The 19045-nt window shown below is 44.6% G+C and overlaps 1 protein-coding gene across 1 annotated transcript; it reads right to left on the bottom strand.

The window, feature by feature from the left end:
• Positions 1 to 204: 204 nt before the first annotated feature.
• On the bottom strand, positions 205 to 17173 carry crip2 (cysteine-rich protein 2). Its single transcript, XM_079286231.1, has 8 exons — positions 17046 to 17173; positions 7347 to 7441; positions 4327 to 4384; positions 3690 to 3821; positions 2515 to 2586; positions 2289 to 2383; positions 1791 to 1848; positions 205 to 1534 (listed from the first exon to the last, which is right to left on the bottom strand). Exons 1-8 carry the CDS (start codon positions 17086 to 17088, stop codon positions 1467 to 1469), a joined length of 621 nt encoding a protein of 206 aa, XP_079142357.1. The 5' UTR covers positions 17089 to 17173; the 3' UTR covers positions 205 to 1466.
• Between the last annotated feature and the right edge of the window lie 1872 nt (positions 17174 to 19045).

Below are 19045 nucleotides of genomic sequence, written 5' to 3'. Positions count from 1 at the left end.
CAATAAAAGCACAAAACACATAGAAACCCTGCTTCCTGCATACTCAACATAATAGCTTACAATAGTTTCCCGTTTTTTCTTAAACTAGAATAAATTAGTTGCTATTTACCGTTATGGCGTTTATGGTATTCATTGTCAAACTGGGCGTGAATATTGTGTTGTTTTACTTTAATCAGACAAGAAATCCACAAGCTCACACGACATTTAGTTTGTTTATTGCAATTCATGAACAGAAACAGGGAGTTAAAAACTCTGTGAAACAACAATCGCAACGACACAGATGAAGAGTTTCTGTTTATTCGAGGGATTAAAAAGAGAAATGAGCCCTACGATGTACAACAGGTATTAAACAAACACAGTAACAGTCGTACTCTAATACTAGGATCATGCACATTCTTACAGAATGACTTGTCTGCAGTGTTTCTACAAGCTAAGCTACTGTTCCTGCTAATGGCAACAACAAAGAAATACTTCAAACAGTGCGTCATCTCTAGGAAAACAACAGCAGTGTTATTTATTTGAAATAAACAATAAAAATCTTGATCGTAGAGATTTATACAGCTTACGTCGCCTTGTTTGACCTCCTTCATAATCACAGAGAGGGTAGTAGTAGTAGTAGTAGTAGTAGTAGTAGTAGTAGTAGTACAATGGCTAATTAACTTAAGGACTTGATTCGAAGCTATAAATACATGTTTCTGTTCTGGCAAAGCACAGCCCTCCCTCAGCAAAACTTCACCCCCATTCTGCCTCATTCTAAAAATAGACGTTTTTGTTATTTATTAGCACATGAGCCAGATTTTGACATTAAATAGGTTATTAACATCATGCTCAAAAGTCAAATAAATTCATGTTACAGCCTCATGGATGTGTTGAAAATCTTGTAACAGTCACCTGAGAGATCAGATTTCCCACCTTCTCACAATATGTTGGGACTTTTAGGAATGTTGTCAGGCAGCCAAAATGTAAATGTGGCGTTAATGAAATACAGATTGATTGGCACCGTGCCCCTGAGCACCACCTGTGCCTGCAACCTCTACCCACAATGCACCTTCCCAAAACAAACATACGTCATCTCAAAACAATCGCACGGTATTCAGGGTACAACATTGAAATATAAGACCTTCGTATTTAACTGTGGTGACATTTAATATGTTCACATATATTTATAAATGTGTAAACATGGCAAAAAATATATAAATAAAAAAAAGGTTGAAATCATTTGTAGCAACCTGGCGGGAATGCTGGATGTGGATCTCCCGGACAAATGCATATATAAATTATAAATCATTCCTCGTGGTGCTGAATCAGCTGGGAGCGGGTCAGAATCAAGGAGAAAAAGGATCAGAAGGCCGGTTGTTGCAGGTATGAACGCACAGGTGGGAGGAAGAAAACAGGCTACGAATAATACTGTGGTTGATGGTCAGTGTTGTGAAGAGAAGAGGGATGAAGCTGAGGGGACAAAGGGCTCAAGGCTGGGTCACTGCACTGGGCTCCTTCTCATAGATGTAGCTGCCAACGCCACCAGTGTTCACGCCTGGAAAAACCACAGGGAGAGCAAGAGGGTGTCAGGAGGGGGGGAGGAGGGTTTAACAGAGAGGAGCGAGAGAAAGGTGCAGCAGGAGAGGTTGCGAAATCATTTTCCTCAACAAGCTGCTGTGCGGCAGATAACGCTGTGATGAAATAACTCTCGAGGAACCAGCTCGGTGTGTGCAGCGTGGATCGAGTGCTCAGACATTCTGTTTCAAGTGTGGCTGATAATTGGTGGGTGGACAGCACCCCCTAGCGGTTACCTTTGGGCCCGAAGAGAACAGCATAGCACGGTTTGTGGCAGTAGGGCTGGCCGTCGTGCTGCAACGTAAAGAAATACAAATATCAACACAATAAGATCGTGTTTTCTGTCCCATAAAAAGTCAGGCAGACCGGTTGAAAATGAAAAAGAGACATTTGAATGTCCTGTTAACTTCGTGACATGAATTAGGTGTTGATTTCCCATTTTTCTGCTGGCGTCCTCTTGTTTTCTGTATTTCATTGATCTCTCATCTTAATTTTGTATGTTTTTTTTAATTGTTCTTTGTCTCGTTCTTGGGAGGAGTTCATTTACTGGTATATAAATGATAATCACGATCATTCTGATCAATATTGAGATCGCAATTCATTTATTTTCCTTATTGCTCTTTCACATTTAAATAACCAGAGCACTGCTTTCTCTCCCGTCTTGTTCCAGCTAATGTACAGATCTTTGCATCAAAATAAGACTTCAGCGGTTTAACCGACTTCCTTGGTCTCACCTCTGCGTGGCTGCCAGGAGTCAGAGTCTTGCTGCACCTCTCACAGCGCAGACAGGGCCGATGCCAGTCTTTCCCCAGTGATGTCACCTTCTCAGCTATTTGTGACAAACACAGACACGCCTGTGAGACACCATGGCAACCACTTGCAAAGTTCACACCTTTCACTCGCCAACCTTTCCCCCCCCCCCCGTCACCTTGTTCTGTAGAAGTGTGATAGCATACGCACCAAAATACACCTTCTTGTTGCATCGGGGACACAAGTTGGCCTCTCCGGAGAAGGTGGTGATGCTGCCAGCAGCTGAAACAACACACACACACACACACACACACACACACACACGTTACAATACTGGGACGGTAAGGGAAATGGTTCAATAAATGACCACTAATATTTCCAGTTACCTAAGTAGGGGTATGAAAATAAAATTTGAGCCAAGTACTAAACAGCTTTTATATATTTCCAGCCAATTAGTTGCGGCTGCCATGTTCAAACACTTGATATTCACTCCCTCTTTCAACAGCCAATCATGAACGTTTGGTGAACACGTAGTGTTGTGCTGGGGGCAGCAGGAGGCGCCATAAGGCAAAGACACTGGTTTGGTTGTTGTTCTACCATGAAACCACCGACATGTTGCACACGTTTTCCCCACACCGTCACCAAACACAAAACAAATAGAAGCACACAGATTCAACACGCAACACGTGAGCACACAGATTCAACACGCAACAAAATCCTACAAACTGTAAACAGCACTTAACTGAAGCGTGAGACTAAAAGTTGAAATATCTTAAACTGCCTCACATCATGAAACATGAAGACTTAAACTACAGTAGACACAGTACAACGCGTTCTACAGAATCTACTTAAACCTAAAGACGTTCACTCCTCGTTCTATTTGATGAAATAAAGTTATATGTCCATTTATTATTCATTTAAAAGATTCTAAAGATCTCCCGTTATCTGGTTGAGCCGTTTCACACATTGAAAGGTTTTGAATGCAGAAAGGTTAAAACAATCCTAAATGTGCTGAGTTTTCTGGCTTCAACGACAAAGTGAGACGAAAACAGCCACGAACTGAGAACTGCACAGCGGAGAGAGAAATTGCAAAACACCTGATAAGATCATTTTGTTCCTGCTGACAGGGATTTCCCAGAACACACACACACACACCCACACACACACACACCCACACGCACACACACGCGTCTGAGAAAATCCTCCTCAAGTCCCAAAAGACTGTGTGTGTCGGCGTTCTTATCATTGAGTCAGCAGCAGCTTTCCTTCCGACCTAAAGCACCAAACTCACGTCCCCATCGACGAGCTTCTTCCATTCAACACTTGCTGACGGAGCCACGGCTCCCGGGCCGGACACGGTGTAACACGCGCGCTTCCTCGTTTACCTTTCGACGCTGCCTTCGGGGCGAACACTCGCTTCTCCTCAGCTTTGGGGGCTGAATCCACGCTCGTGGCAGACGGGTTGTTGTTGGCGGGAGTGTCGTACACATAAGAGCCGGCGCCACCGATGTTCACGCCTGTGGAAGAAACAATGTCAGCGTGAAAATGAATAAGTTGATTTGACATATGGCATTCAAATTTAGAAACACTAAAACTGACTAGCAATGTGTGAAAATAGTCTGAACTCTTTGGAAGACTTAACAATGACTCAATCAATAGATACATACAGAAATAAATGTATAATTAACAGATACAAGCTTAAATGATTGAACAAGTCAATATTCCATTCAGAATTAAAGGAATAAATAAATGGTCATGTATTTATTTACATATTAACTTCTGCACCGTATTGATTTTGTTAAATATAGTATGCAGTATAATGCAACACCACCTTTAACTGTGGCCTAAATAATAAACATAATTGAATTAACTAATTTCTGTCAAGCTGAATGTTTTACAAGGTTTGTGGAGATGTTATGGAAGAGCTGTTGTATTGGACTGATGTCGCTGATAAAGTGGCCTCTGAATGTGTATTATATTATATGATATGATATTTAGTCCACACGTCTACGTGTACTTTACCTTTTGGCCCAAAGAGGGCAGCATAGCACGGTTTGTGGCAGTAGGGCCGTCCATCGTGCTGAGGGAGAGACAGAAAAACAAACTGACTCAATGGGCATGAAAAGGATTTTAAGAAAGATTTAAAAACATAAGACGCGAGTAAAATGCAACCACGACATGTATGAGAAGTCCTATTTTTCACACTTTTTTCTGACATCATATTTTGGTTTTGGAGAGGAGATGGAGAGCTGGTGTCCAAAAGCGGAAACAAGCCTCTTCTTTTTTTTTCTTCATTTCAACACATAATGACGACGTCGCCAGGACTCTGTTGATGAATCCAGCGCCACACTTCAGTGCAGCCTACGTCTCCGTTACCCCCGTGAAGGCCCGCCACTTGAGGGGTCAGTGTTAAGACATAGATGGCTTGCTGCTGATGCATGCTGGGTATGTGGCGGTCAGTGCAGGAGCATGTGACCAGCTTTGGGATCAGGGCTGAGGGCCAGGGTGGCCACTGGTCCAGAGCCCGATGCCCATAGAAGAGAAGAACCGAGCGAATGCCACGGGCAGGACGCCAGGGCGTCACAGGAGGGACATACTACCCACAATCCCTTCTGCTTTGGCCACATGAGCTTTCCTCAAAAGACCGATTTGCTTTCTCACCTTTTAATAATGCATTGAGCACGACAGGATCAGCTACTGGTACTGCGGCAACGCACTCCTCTCACACTTCCCGTTTGACATTGATGAGATCCATGAAGGTCTGGCTGCCGCCGCCGTGACTAAGCACTGATGACTTTCTCAGGCCCGGACACACAGCGCTTCATTGTCAAGTGAAGCGAGTGGTCTGTTCACAGTCTGCTGTACGGTATACCGCTGTGGTTCTGGCTGTGAGGGACCCTAAAAATGGATTATCCATCGCTGCTCAGCCCACTCGCTTCCCAGAAGTTCACTTCCCACATCCTGACGTTTAAATGTGTTTTTCCCATCTTTTCTTTTCTGACCTCATCTTCATCTCCGTGCCCCGTCGCTTCAACCCTAAACTCACTCACTTTGCTGGGATTCAGTCCCTGTAGGGGAGACCAGAATGGAGGTGGATTCATTCTGACACCTTGGCTGTTTTTGCTCTGCTGCCCAGCAGGTACACAAGGTTTATCTTTTAAAAGATGCTCTCAAGTTACAGCTATAAACCGGACAGTTCAACCCAACGGCTGCTTCTCCTTTGTGAGTTGTATCATTTGATGGATATGTTAGAGGCCTAATGAAGCGATCCAGTGTATTTCACCAGATACATTTGGAGAACATAAACACACTTTTGTGTAATATATATATATGTGCAAATCTGTGGGTGTGGAGTTAGAAATAAGTGAGCTAACAGACCTCTAGCTCGCTTCTCATCTCCGCTTGAGGCTAGCATGCTGCTACATTAGCTACTAGCACAACACACCCAAAATCTCAGACTAAACTGTCGGTGATTGAGCTGCATTGTGGGTAATGTAGGCGTCAGGTTCTTAATAAAGCGTTCAGAAAAAAGTACTGAAACACTTTCAGAAGCGGTCAGTTTTTCTCGGAAGGTCGTCACCTTTTGCATACCGGGCCCGAGATGACATCACACCCCCCACCCCCTAATTTTTTATATGCAACGTCTCTCAGCCTCACTCTGTTTCCATGACGACGATGAAGTATTGAGTTTTTTTTGCCTACTAAAGTCAGACTCGTGGCACGGTGCTGCAGCCCGGGGCAGGATTTGGATGCAGTCCATGAAGAGCGAGAGCGAGAGCGGTTAGGTTGTGTGACTACGTTACTGCAATCATGGCGAGATTAAACGGCATCCTTTGGGGTTTGCGAGGAAATTGCTTTTGTGTACAAAAGACGCTGAGATCACATCCTCTTTGAGTTGAAGAAAAGGAGCGGGAGACTCGACCCATTGACAGAGAGAGGGTAAGAATTGAATCATCGGCTGGGTCACGAAAGGAGGGGATCCATCTTATGTTGAGACGTGTGATTATGCGACAGAGAGGAGAAAGGCAACTCAGCCTGCAATGACAGATGCAACTGGACACAAACCAAGTCAGGAAAAAAAAAGGCATGGACTCAGCGATTTCCTGTATGAAGTGAAATGAGAGGAAATAACTTCATATCTCTGAAAGACCCTCCTCCAGTCGAAAGGCCCAGTCACACCAGCTTTAAACAACAAAATGGCATCAGGGTAGAGTTCAACAAACTAACATTGACTGCCAAAGTTGACCAATAGCAGATCGTCTCAATGGTGCTGACTTTTTTGGGGAACAAAGCTGCTTATTAGCCGAGTGGCACCATTCCCTTTTTTTTTTAATCTAACCTCCTTATGGTACCAAAACATCGCCTTCGTCAATAAAATGATCTTTATTGAAAATATGTTATGCACACGCCTGAGAACAAACATGGGGAGTAAAGGACGCAGCTGTTTTGACTGGATAATGCTACCATCTTCCCAAGTGGCTGCTAGCATGTTAGCGGCTAGCTCGCAAGCTACAAACTAGCCCTGCATGTAGTGCCTGCATGTTTCTAGAACTTTTAAAAACAAATACATGCGATACAGTTCGTTTGTCATCGAGGATGCACTGTGAAGACCATCTTTCAATAAGTCAGTACTGGATTCCCCCCTTTTTCAATTTCACCGCAACATTCACTGAACTGTAAAGAAACAACATAATTGTACATAATTATTGGAATATTATTACTAATGCAATACTATGTGAGAAAACATTTAATAGCCTTAGTTTAATTTAACTGTGATTTCATCGACTGATCATACGTGTGAAATCTTAATCTTAAAAGTACCAAGTGCTTAAATCTTTGAACTAAATGTCCAGTTGTGGAGCAGAAAGTACAATATTTCCCTTGGAAATGTAGTGGAGTAGAAGTATAAAGACACAAAGTGGAAGCAGAGTGCCTCAAACGTCAGTAGCTGCAGCTCTGGAGAAGACGGATTCGCAGCAGATGCATGTGCTTTCAGCAGTGGGAGGACAGTATTGTCCCGCTGCTGCTGGCGTCTTACTGACCTCAGCGTGGCCTCCGGCGGTCAGCAGCTTGTTGCAGCGGTCACACTTGAGGCACAACTTGTGCCAGTCCTTCCCCAGGGATGACACCTTTTCCGCTGCATATGAAAAGACAAAAGAGATGTGCGGGGTGAGTGCAAACACTCGCATGAAGCAGCATTTATAAACATTGCTACCAACAACGGCCGTCGACTGCGTCGCGCTCAAAAGTGGCGTTCAAATCGCTCATCGCTGAGAGGAATGACGTGCTCTCGTTGCTTCACGCTGCAGAAGAATCATGAGCTTGTGCTGTATCTCTGGGCTGCTGGGGGGGGGGGGGGGGTACTGGGAATGCCTGTGCAGTGGTGATGTCATTGTGGGACAGACAGACAGTGGCGTGAGTCCCAGCCCAGCTGGAGCAGCGGGGGGGTGACCACATCCAACCCAGATCCTTTGTGTCGCCCCTCCCCCCCGGTTTACAGTATACCCGTCCTGCTGCAGACGGCCCTTCGGCCCCATTTCCGTCCCCGTTCTCTCCCAGACCGACTCCAGACAAGCGAAGGGGCCCTAATTATACCGTTTCCAACAATAAAATCTCCGCTGCTTCCACACAATGGACCACAAGGAGCCGTGGAGGCAGGAGAGGAAACACCTTCTCTTATCAGACACGGCACAAATAGACGGCTACGGGAGTGTTTCCTACATACCCTCAGTCAAACGCTCAGACACACACACACACACACTTCCTGGCTTCAGCTGCTTTCCCATATGTACCACTATAACCGGGAAAAGTCCTGCGTCGGCTTATAGTCGGGAAGCAAATTAAACCAGAGATTTGAGACGGCACAGAGTTTTATGGACGTGTCTGTTTGTAATGCGTCAGTTTATTATTTTCACCTTTGACCAAATGAACACCCTTCTTTCAATCATGACGTTAAGTTGATTTGATGTTATGGGTATCATGTGTTAAAAATGCTTCTTGGGATTGCTTTAGGAGATCCAAGTCCTCCCTGCAGAGGTTTCTGTTTCCCTGTCAATTATAAAAACACTGAGACAAATGACCAACAGCAAGGCCCTGGAGAGTATCCGAGGATTGGGTGCATGACCTCCCATCACCACTCGAGAGCAAAGGAATGCTGATACAGCAGACCGCCGGAAACGTTAAATCACTCTTAAAGTTACTGAAAGAAAAAAGGCGACAATAAATCATTCTTTAAAAATCAATAATCTGTCCTTGAATCAGAAGATGTGTTTATAGGCCACGCCGGTCATCATCGAGAGAGAGGGCGAGACGATATTCTTTAAATACGAGTTGCGCATGTTCCTCTCCTGAAAGTCATTCATCGTGTTGCACTCGGTTGCACTCAGTGTTGTCATAGACCGACTCGTGAATGTAGTCACACCAGCAGACAGACGTGAATGGAAACAGTATGTCCTCATGCTGTGACTCTCTCTGTGCGTAGAACAACGTCTTAAAGGGCAGTCGTCGTTGTTATAAGAGGGGTGAGCCCTGTGTGTGTGGAGTATGTGTTGTGGGAGTTACAGAGTGGGGGAGGTGGAGGGGATCTGCCCCCCCCCCCCAGCTCCAACGTGAGCCTGTATCTTTATTATCCTTCATACTGTATCGCCTCGATTGCTGAAATGAAGCCAGAAAACATGCATTTAAGTTGACATTTCACATGCATTAAAGAGGAAAAAAAGAAAAATTGAAGTGACTGCAACAATGGGCCGACAGATCGTTCTTTGTCTTCCAAAATAGTAAACGTGTGGGCACGAATGAGGCGACTGAAATGCCACCAAGTCTTCCTCGACCTCATCACGGAGACAACCTGAGGGTAAAAGCACCCATTTGTGTAAACACAACAAGCTGCTGTTCACAGGGAAGTCTCTCCGGATAGTCACATTTCAATTGTCAACACCGATGAGGATGTGCCAAATCCTGTTCTCTCTCCCGACCGTCTCACTCAACAGCTCACAACAAAGGATTCCCCCGTGGTTTCATGCTAACAAACGGTGGGACTGCTTTTGGGAAATCACTGCTGAAGAGTTCGTTTGTGTCCGTTTTTGCTATATTATAATAATATAATAATTATATAAAAATCAGAGGTTGTAGAGATCCAGAAAACATCTGGATTTGTGGGACTTTTGTGCCTCTAAAAAAAAATGTATGAATTTTTTAAATATTGATATAAAGTACCGACTGACAGACGATGCTACTGCAGGTGTGCTGGTCAGAGAGGTCTGCACCAGAACCAGACGATGGATACCTGCATCACTGTAAGCTGCTTAACTTCATTTGTGAATTCCAGGTCTAAGCTCTTCGGTCTGCGGTCGGCCTCTCTGATTGCATCGTCAGTGTGGTTTTAAATCACCAGGACAGCCGGCTGCTGACTCCTCTTCGCTCTGATTCAGCATCAGGGTTTACGACTGTTTGTTTCACTGACGCTACTGAACATTAATCAAAGGAAAAGAGGCTCGAAAGTGCTTTTGTAATTATGGAAAAGGGTCTCATTTGTGCTCGTCAGTCAACTTGAGCCACAGCAACATGCTGTTAGAGCGTTACTGAGACGATGGGAAGAAGCAGAAGCACAATTTCACGTCGATACGAGTGCCGAAACGCTGCACACTGAGCCCCCCGATGTGCATAAACACAACCCCAGCTGTGGCGCCTCCACCCACCCCGGCACAGTTAGGCAGGTTGATTAGGAGCCAGGAAATTACCAAACAGGCTCAAGTGCAAAAAGATATATGTTTGACTTTGACGCCCAACGAAAAAAGGCATTACGACAGCGTTAGCGCTGCCACTGGCAGGAAATTAAGGGGCAACATCTCATCCAAGTGACATTTAAAAGTCAAGGTTTTCAGTGCTTTTACGTAATTGGAAAAAGCATTTAAATTGCGAATAGCTCATGCTTTCTGATTTAATAAGGTCAGACATGTTCACACTGTATACGGCACTGGGGTCAAAACAATTGCTCTTTCTACGTTTCTGATGACATGTTATCCATGATGTCAGCCCGTAACACCAATACTTATTAAGAGAGCATTTGAGTCATCAGAAATCTTTAGTTGGGTCTAACTTTAGTCCTGGGAAATGTGAGTCACGAGACATCTAATGCGACGGGTAAAGACGGCAATTCGGTATCAAGTACTTTCTTTGAAAACGAATGAGTCGTGATATTCCAGTGAGCAGATCAGACGACTTCTAGCCGGTTATAATTTTATTCATTTCGTTATTTCTGTGACATGATTCACTTACACTTCAGATCTCATTAAGGCTGAAACCAATTAGGCTCCGAGTACAGTAAGAGGAGCAGCAAATGGCAAAACACTCTGTAATTGGACGGAACATTAAGCAACAGAACTGTAATGAGCGGTCTTCAGAGGGGAAAACATGAACAGCCAATTCCTCCAAAAGGACTTAATTATGGTTGCTTAATTATCAACAGCGACAGGGCAGCTGCACCCAAACACCAGAGCTGGTGATGGACAGAAGAGATAAAGAAGCACAAGCACTGAACAACATTTATACAGCTGAACTCCCAGCATGCAACACGGCAGGGGGGTTGGGCTCTGAAATCTCCCATGAGTGCTCTTTTTATCTGTGTCTGTTGGTTGTAACTCACTATAATGAAGCACGAGGTTAAATACCAATCATCAAGGACCTCATTCATGTGTAAAAAGGTACAGTTTATAACGATATTCTTGATCAGTAAGCTGGAGTTTCTCCGTAGTGCTCGTGATGTCACCAATGTTATTGGGATCATCTGTAAATCACGGTTGGCTGTGTTCTGTTGTACCCTCTGGTGCCGTGGACCCATCTGTTCAGCTCGTCCTACAATCTCCTCCTCCTCCTCCCCTTCATCCATTAAGCGGCAGCTGAGTCCACGCGGGTGTTTATTCTGCTTTGGGCTTTTGTCACAGCAGTGTGATAACTGCACGTCCTAATAAACACCACACGCCTGACTGACTGGAGGCCCAGAAGGCAACGCAGGACCCACACATGGAAGGTACATTCAGTAAAACAGGCTCGTATCTCAAGAGAAATGTACCAAAGGAAAAAACAAGCAGCCTGCGTTTCCTTCTCTGCATCCTCTCTCTCCTCCGTTCTCTGGAGTACAAACACCCCCGAGGACTTGTGACCTTTTACTAAACTAAAAAGACAATCGCCATTCAGTCAGGCACAATTCAACCTCACCCAGGGAAGTGACTTCGAAGGAGTTTTCAGCTCGTGCAGTCAACAAACTACTCAACCTACAACAGTGTCCTTTATGGACGGACAATGGTGCAAATCCTCACGTTGGAAAGCGAGAAACAGATCGTTTCATTTTTTGTCAAGTATTTAAGCGCTTTTGTACATTTATTGTGTATAATTTCACGTTAATAATCCATCTGTTCTTAACAAGGTGGTTATTTTTTTAAATGTCAGGACTTGAGTGAGTGAAAAGAGTTTTAAAAGCTCATCTTCTGCTGGTCGTGAGGGATTGATGAAAGTGAGACGAGCCCGTCAGCGGTGCGTTAAACATTAGAACTGATTTGTGCAGAGTCGGCGTGCTGCGGGGCTGGGTGGGGATGCTGAAGAGCCACAAAGAAACATGGATTTGGATCCGTCTCCTCCTGTGGCTGATGCAACCCCGTGGCAAAACTTAGCACTGGAGGTCGTCTGTCGCCTCGGTCAAGGCGAGGTTTCCTCCCCGGGCTTTCCCCCCCCCCCCCCGAACCCCCCTTCCCCTCTGTGAATAAAAGAGGCCGACCTCGTGAATTTTGCTGGCTGACGTAAATGGGCCGCAGTTAACTCGCATCCTGTCTGCGCTGGTCAGAGGAGCCGCGGGGCAAAGCACCCGCTCCACAGTCCCTCCCCAAACAGCCTGCTTCGCCCCACACACTGCATCTCATCTCTGACCAGTCAGGACGCCGTGTCCCGAGCCACCGGGACTTCAAAGAGGAACTGCATGACTAGCTTACAGAGTAGTGGACCATGTCTTCAAAGGAGCAAGCGGGGACTGTGTCACTAGAAAGGCATCTTCAGATGTAGCCTGTGTAATTGGACAATCAGCCCTTGAGGGGGTCGACATCACATGACAGGAGACATAACGTGGATAAATTCTATGTAGTGAGGCTTGTAAAGAGGAGCAATAAAATCGTCCGTGTCTAAACGAGCACATGGTTCGACAAGAGTAGTTCCCTTTGAAAGAGTTAAAAAAAAAAAAAAAAAAGGATCAAGAGTTCAAATTATAGACGAATCCTTGACATTCCAGTCAGCAGCTGTGGTTACTGGTGGTACTGGTGCAAGTGATTTTTAACAACATGGATGCCCAGATGAATATTCAAAAGGACAACTGTGTTGATGTATCGCTGCAGTTTAGGATTGTGTGCCACTCTTAAATTGTGTTTCACAAAACCTTTATATCTTATCTTTGCAATCTGAAAATCATTGATTTTGGTGTTTTGTCAAATATGGTTCCAGTAAAAACTTCCGTGACCAGTAAAAAAAAAATGGCGGTCACCAATCACGTCAAAAATTAGAGTAGATTGAATAAAACTCTTGAGGATCTGAATGATTGTAACGTTAAAGTGTGAGACATTTGGATGAACAGTCGACAACTTTGTTCCTCCTGCTGTTGTGCAACAGGTCATTGTGCTGCCGGGTGAAATGGTTTCACCTGTGTTTAGGGGGGGGGGGGGGGGGGGCAGCCTGGCCGAGCTTAATGCCGTCTCCATTAGGGGGATCATATTTGTGCCTCAGAAAAAGGGCCCTCAATGACTGGTGCACAGTAGCTGGCAGGTTACGCAACTGACGAGGCACTTTCACACAGCCCACTGGGCAGCCGAGTGGAAAACAGGGCGCTGTGCCGCTGACAGAAGAGAGTGGAAGGAGGGGGGGAAAACAGGCATTGTGTGGATGTTTGGGGTAAAAAAGGAGGTGTGTGGGAACCGTCTCGTCGGGCTGAGAGGATGAAGGTATTCTGCCTCGCTGGAGGCAACGAACGTGCGCGGATACAGAAAGAGCTTTGTGTGAATAGAGATGTCGTTTCTCATTGTAATGCATGAGGCACTTTGAGAGTGTCCCGCTTAAATAAAGGCGAGCCATCTCACCCCGGTCCTTCTCGTTGAGGAAAGAGGAATTCGGGGCCCGAGGCGAAGGGCAAGTGGCCGAAGAGGAGCCAGAGTGAATGAAAGAGAGAAAGAGAAACTCCCGGCAGAGCCCCATTAGTTTCTCGTTTATTCACTTCGCTGCACAAAAGATGCACGGCTCCAATTTGTCAAGCACAGGAGACGTGGCTGGATCGCTCAGCTGAATTTGGGTCTGGAGCCGAGAGAGACTTAGTGAGCCATGCTGCGAGGTGTCCCGCATGGCCTCCATCACACGCTAACAATGTATTTCCACTGGGGCCTGGCACATGTCAGCCAGTAGTCCCTAATGTATTCTAGGCATCTCCGTTCCACAGGAACTAACAGATGTGACGCCCCAATGTGGACTCTGGGACTTGGAATCCAGCCAACCCTGCATTTAAAAAGTTAAACGTTCACATTCTTTAAACACCAGCAACAAGCAACGGGTTTTTTTATGGTGCCATTTCTTTGGTTTTCTGAAACTGCAGAAGCAAAGCGAATCAGCAACAATCAAAACGTGCACTTAGTGGTGATGAAATTGAACCATCACCACCACCGTGAAAACAGCTGTTCATTAAAGTATCGAACGGAAAATTATAAAAAAGTCCGTCACAGACTGTGGCTCACCGCTGCCGTGCGAAATTACGTTTGTTTTGTGGGTTTTTCTTACAGAAAAAGAGAGTCGAGTGTGGACAGAAAACAGACCCTTTTCTCCAACAGGAACACATGTCTCGGAGTAGATCGGAAGCATTTTACATTTCTGGGACTTTTAATTGCAGACCTGAGAAGGATTTCGGGCCAAGTATCTGCGAGGAGGACGCATGTAGGTGGAGCTGCTGAGCTCACTCTAAAGTATCTGTGTTCTTCATGGCCGTGATGTTGATGCTCCAGGCTGTGGGCAGCAGCTCAGGCAGAACGTCTCTCCCGCCCTGACCTCTCCCACGCCTCGTCATAGCTTTCACAGCCTCCCTTGCAATAACTGAGACTTTCATATTGTCATCATAAAAACCTCCCTCACTTTCTCCATCCTCCCCAGGTTTGACGTGCGCAGCTAATTCCACCGGTTCATCATCCTTACAGTCGACTCGCCACCCAATAAGACACCACCCCCAACCCGAAATAACTCCCCCAGGACGGATCTCAGTAGGTTACGTAAAAATAAAAACATGCATCACAGAGGAGCCGTGACTCACTCGCTGCAGCGAATTAAATCTTCTGCGCAGACGAATACTCTGCATGAAATCTGTATTGGAGGAAATTAAATCTTATTTGCACAGATATTCATTGCCTGCCAGCGACTCTCGGGACCCCTAGGATGAGCAGCAGCTGTGGTGTTTGCTGCCTCTCCTGTTACATAACAGGACTGCCATGCACTCACATAATTGATTTTGACCCCTGTGACAGCTCTGACGCGCCCTGTGAAGAGTAGAAAAAGATCAGCGTCGAAGAACAAATGTTTCTGTTCCCAGCATGCGGCCGAACGTAAACGCGGGATCACTCGCAATTGAACGGGGCAGCAGCACGTTCCCTAGAAATACGCTGAATATCGGGAATATTCAGATTAAAAAACGGAGACGGACATTTTTGTTTATCTTCATGACATGCGCTCCTTTAATCCTCTGCTTTGCTCTTATCCGTGCACATTTATTTCACTGTAAACATCTGTTAATAGTAAATAGATGATGATGCCATCATCCACACTGTGATTAAGACTCTTTGCCCAAGTGAATCTGTTGCATCCCCATCTGTGTTTACAAGGATGCAAGAGATGCATGTTTACGTGTTTTCAGTCTTCGTTTACAAGGATGCAAGAGATGCATGTTTACGTGTTTTCAGTCTTTGTTTACAAGGATGCAAAAGATGCATGTTTACGTGTTTTCAGTCTTTGTTTACAAGGATGCAAAAGATGCATGTTTACGTGTTTTCAGTCTTTGTTTACAAGGATGCAAGAGATGCATGTTTACGTGTTTTCAGTCTTTGTTTACAAGGATGCAAAAGATGCATGTTTACGTGTTTTCAGTCTTTGTTTACAAGGATGCAAAAGATGCATGTTTACGTGTTTTCAGTCTTTGTTTACAAGGATGCAAAAGATGCATGTTTACGTGTTTTCAGTCTTTGTTTACAAGGATGCAAGAGATGCATGTTTACGTGTTTTCAGTCTTTGTTTAGAAGGATGCAAAAGATGCATGTTTACGTGTTTTCAGTCTTTGTTTACAAGGATGCAAGATATGCATGTTTACGTGTTTTCAGTCTTTGTTTACAAGGATGCAAAAGATGCATGTTTACGTGTTTTCAGTCTTTGTTTACAAGGATGCAAGAGATGCATGTTTACGTGTTTTCAGTCTTTGTTTACAAGGATGCAAAAGATGCATGTTTACGTGTTTTCAGTCTTTGTTTACAAGGATGCAAAAGATGCATGTTTACGTGTTTTCAGTCTTTGTTTACAAGGATGCAAAAGATGCATGTTTACGTGTTTTCAGTCTTTGTTTACAAGGATGCAAAAGATGCATGTTTACGTGTTTTCAGTCTTTGTTTACAAGGATGCAAGAGATGCATGTTTACGTGTTTTCAGTCTTTGTTTACAAGGATGCAAAAGATGCATGTTTACGTGTTTTCAGTCTTTGTTTACAAGGATGCAAGAGATGCATGTTTACGTGTTTTCAGTCTTTGTTTACAAGGATGCATGTTGACATGTTTTCATCTCAGTGAAGCAGCTGCTGCCGTGCTCCTCCGTGAGTGGGCAATCTCAGCATACGGCACTTCTGCACTCTTGGCGAGGGCCTCCAAAAGCCAACTGCCAAGCTTGGATGTTTACCAAATAAAACAAATTAAAAATGGCACAGATCAGTGTCAAAATAAGATACATTATTTATCCAGTTTTGCGAATTGAGAGCAGACACGGCATTGGTTTCTCCCACTAAAATAAATGTTAAATAAATAAATGTATGTTAAAAGCATTTGACATGTTGTAAAAAAAACATGAATTTGTTGAAATATTTGCTCTTAGGGCTTTTGTTTACATTGACCTCCTTTCCCCAAAAAAAGTTTACCTCTGTGAATCATTTACACTGCCAGCAACTCTTTCCCCTAAAAAACTGCCTAATCTAAGAAATGGTATGAGCTTTATTTCTGTGAGAAAATATTTTGGGAAATGTAGGAATGGTTTACGTTTTTTCCACCACCACTGAACATAACAGCTTAAAGCAATATTGATTTTTATGGAGTCAATATTAGACACAAATACTGTGAATATCCTACTGTACACTGAGATACTGTTAAAAACACAGAATAAGGCAAAAGTGCATGCATGCATACATTCAGAACTCAATTAGAAAAGTAGACATTTTCAGTAAATGTAAATTCTGTAATTCTAAATGAGTGAAACGTAGACTTTTTTCATTTTTTTTTCAATGAATGGGCATGAACTGCTTTGTATCCGATATGCACACTATTCATGAAATGTGTAAATTAAGGGACCATCAAAAACTGTGAAACACGTTGGTCCAAAAAAAAAAAGACCGATCTTTTGGTTTAATGAAGCGAGATAACCATCATGACCCAAAAAAGTAATTTGAAAAGATGGGAACAAATAAAGCGTGCAACACTCACCGAAATACACCGTCTTGTCACACTTGGGGCACTTTGAAGACATGTTGCGATGTCGAGTGAACGTGATCTGTTTTGTTTGTCCGGAGCGGCGTCTTCTCTTCTCTCCGTCTCTTCTCTCCGCAGCAAGTGTCCGCGCTCCGCTTACAGAAGCCAGGAGCATCTATTGAGTCCACGGCTCCCTCATTTGCATAGCCCCGCCCCCACCTCCCTGCCGTCACAGTACCAGTCCTTGTGTCTCCTTCATGTGTTGTAGGAAATGTCAAAACTTGACAGTTAATGTCGAGGTTTGGGACGTCAGTTGCTTGTTTTTTTTTCTTCATTCTGCTTCTTTAGAATATTATTGCTGTGGAAGTAGTCTTCAAACAGCTATCTAGCAAACATTCAAGATACATTAGCGCTTTAGCTGCTAGCTATTGAGCTAGTTCCGGTTTTCTCTCTCTTTTTATAGGCTACGGTTTACTGCGTCCAAGTGAGGTCATTGAGAGAAGCCATAAACACTTTAGATGTAGTTGGCTAACATATAATACAACATAATTAGTTTGAAGCAGATCCTCAGGTCTTTAGAATCAATCGCTGTTTTTTTGCAAGTTGAATGTTTTACGAGCAGCACATGAAGGCAGCATTTCTTTCTCTATGAGCCAGTCTGTGGTCTTGTCATGGCCACACTAAGGCCAGGCGGGAAAGCTTTTTTGAGCAAGTAGTGCAGGGTACACGTGCACTCCCCCCCCCCGCCCCCCCCCCTCTTTCCACAAGAGGAGTAGGAGTAGGAGTAGTGTTTGGTTGAATCACAATGCTCTCTTTCAGAATGAGTGACACGTAGGAATTCTTTAGGCAAAGGACGGCGCTGAAACGTGGCTCGGGTGGATCGACTTTCCTCTCAAGAAGGCTGCTGGCTTTGTGACAAAATGGGCCTTCTGACTGGAGACAGGCGGAGCAGAGAAACAGCTCCTGAATGTCTCACAATCCACTTTGACATGTCGTGGTTTGCATTCACTTGATGACTAATTAAAAGGCATTATCAGCTCCTGCAACAGTTTGTCTGTCTCTTTCCACTTGGGGAGTCTTCGGAGTGACTGAGGTCATCTCTTTCACACATGGGTGCTGTCTGGTCTGTCTGCCACAGTGACACAGTGCAGGTCCTGGTCCAGCATCAGACGCTCTGATATTTCCCACATCTGTGTCCCGGCTGACTAGCAACCGTCAGGATGCCTGTAACCGGTTCCTCCTTATCTCTGAGCTCGCTGTTTAAAAAGAAAAGAACTGTATCAGTTTAAGACTCAACGGTCTCAACGTTCTCAACGGCCTCTCAAAGGCAGCCAGATTGTCCACTGGGCAACTTATGGGGCAACCCTGATCGGCATCACTGCTCCAGTAAAGCGTTTTTCAGCATTTCCTACTCGCAGTAAATTTGGAGTAGAGAGTCTTCCCGCCTCAGCGCTCTCGGTGTGTGTATCACAGAGCACACAAGTTCACGTTCACCTCGAGTTATTTGCTGTCGCTGCAGGTTTGTTGCCAGTTCAGCTGCGGACTCAAACCTGAGAGGAGAGGAGGAGGTCAAACACACTACAGAGGGAAACAGAGACAAAGAGGAGGCAGGAGATTGAAAGTGAAAGGACAATGTTCTCCGCAATCCTCGGCTCACTGAACACATGTGATGAAGATGAGAGGAAGGGTGTATTATACCCACTATCTGTGATATAAAATAACGTTCATGTGAGGATGAAAAGGAGAATGTACAATCAGCAAAACCTTTCCTTGAAAATGAAAGTTTAAAAGCCTTTAAAATCATTTTCACGGTTGTGGATATATGGAGCAAAATTGAACAGATGCCCGTGACAGGCTCGTACTCCGGCGGTGTGACTCGATGCCTCTGAGGAGTCTGGGTAATCCCCCGGTGAGACTGCAGTGGACGTATCCAGGCCACTCGTTTTACTTTCTGATCTGGTGCTTGGTTCAGACCCTCACTGTTTCTCCAGAGCAGATCAAGCATCCAAAGCCCA

The sequence above is a fragment of the Melanostigma gelatinosum genome (genome assembly GCF_949748355.1).
Source record: "Melanostigma gelatinosum genome assembly, chromosome: 16".
Classification (NCBI taxonomy): Eukaryota; Metazoa; Chordata; class Actinopteri; order Perciformes; family Zoarcidae; genus Melanostigma; species Melanostigma gelatinosum.
Note: the sequence above shows the minus strand (reverse complement) of the source record. Positions and strands in the feature narration are given on the sequence as shown.

Coding starts and splice junctions, on each gene's coding strand:
- crip2 (XM_079286231.1), bottom strand. CDS start 17,088: ATGTCTTCAAAGTGCCCCAAGTGTGACAAGACGGTGTATTTCG. Junction 3,822..4,326: donor TGCCCTCTTTGGGCCAAAAG/GTAAAGTACACG, acceptor TTTCTTCCACAG/GCGTGAACATCGGTGGCGCC. Junction 2,587..3,689: donor CCCGAAGGCAGCGTCGAAAG/GTAAACGAGGAA, acceptor GTGTTGTTTCAG/CTGCTGGCAGCATCACCACC.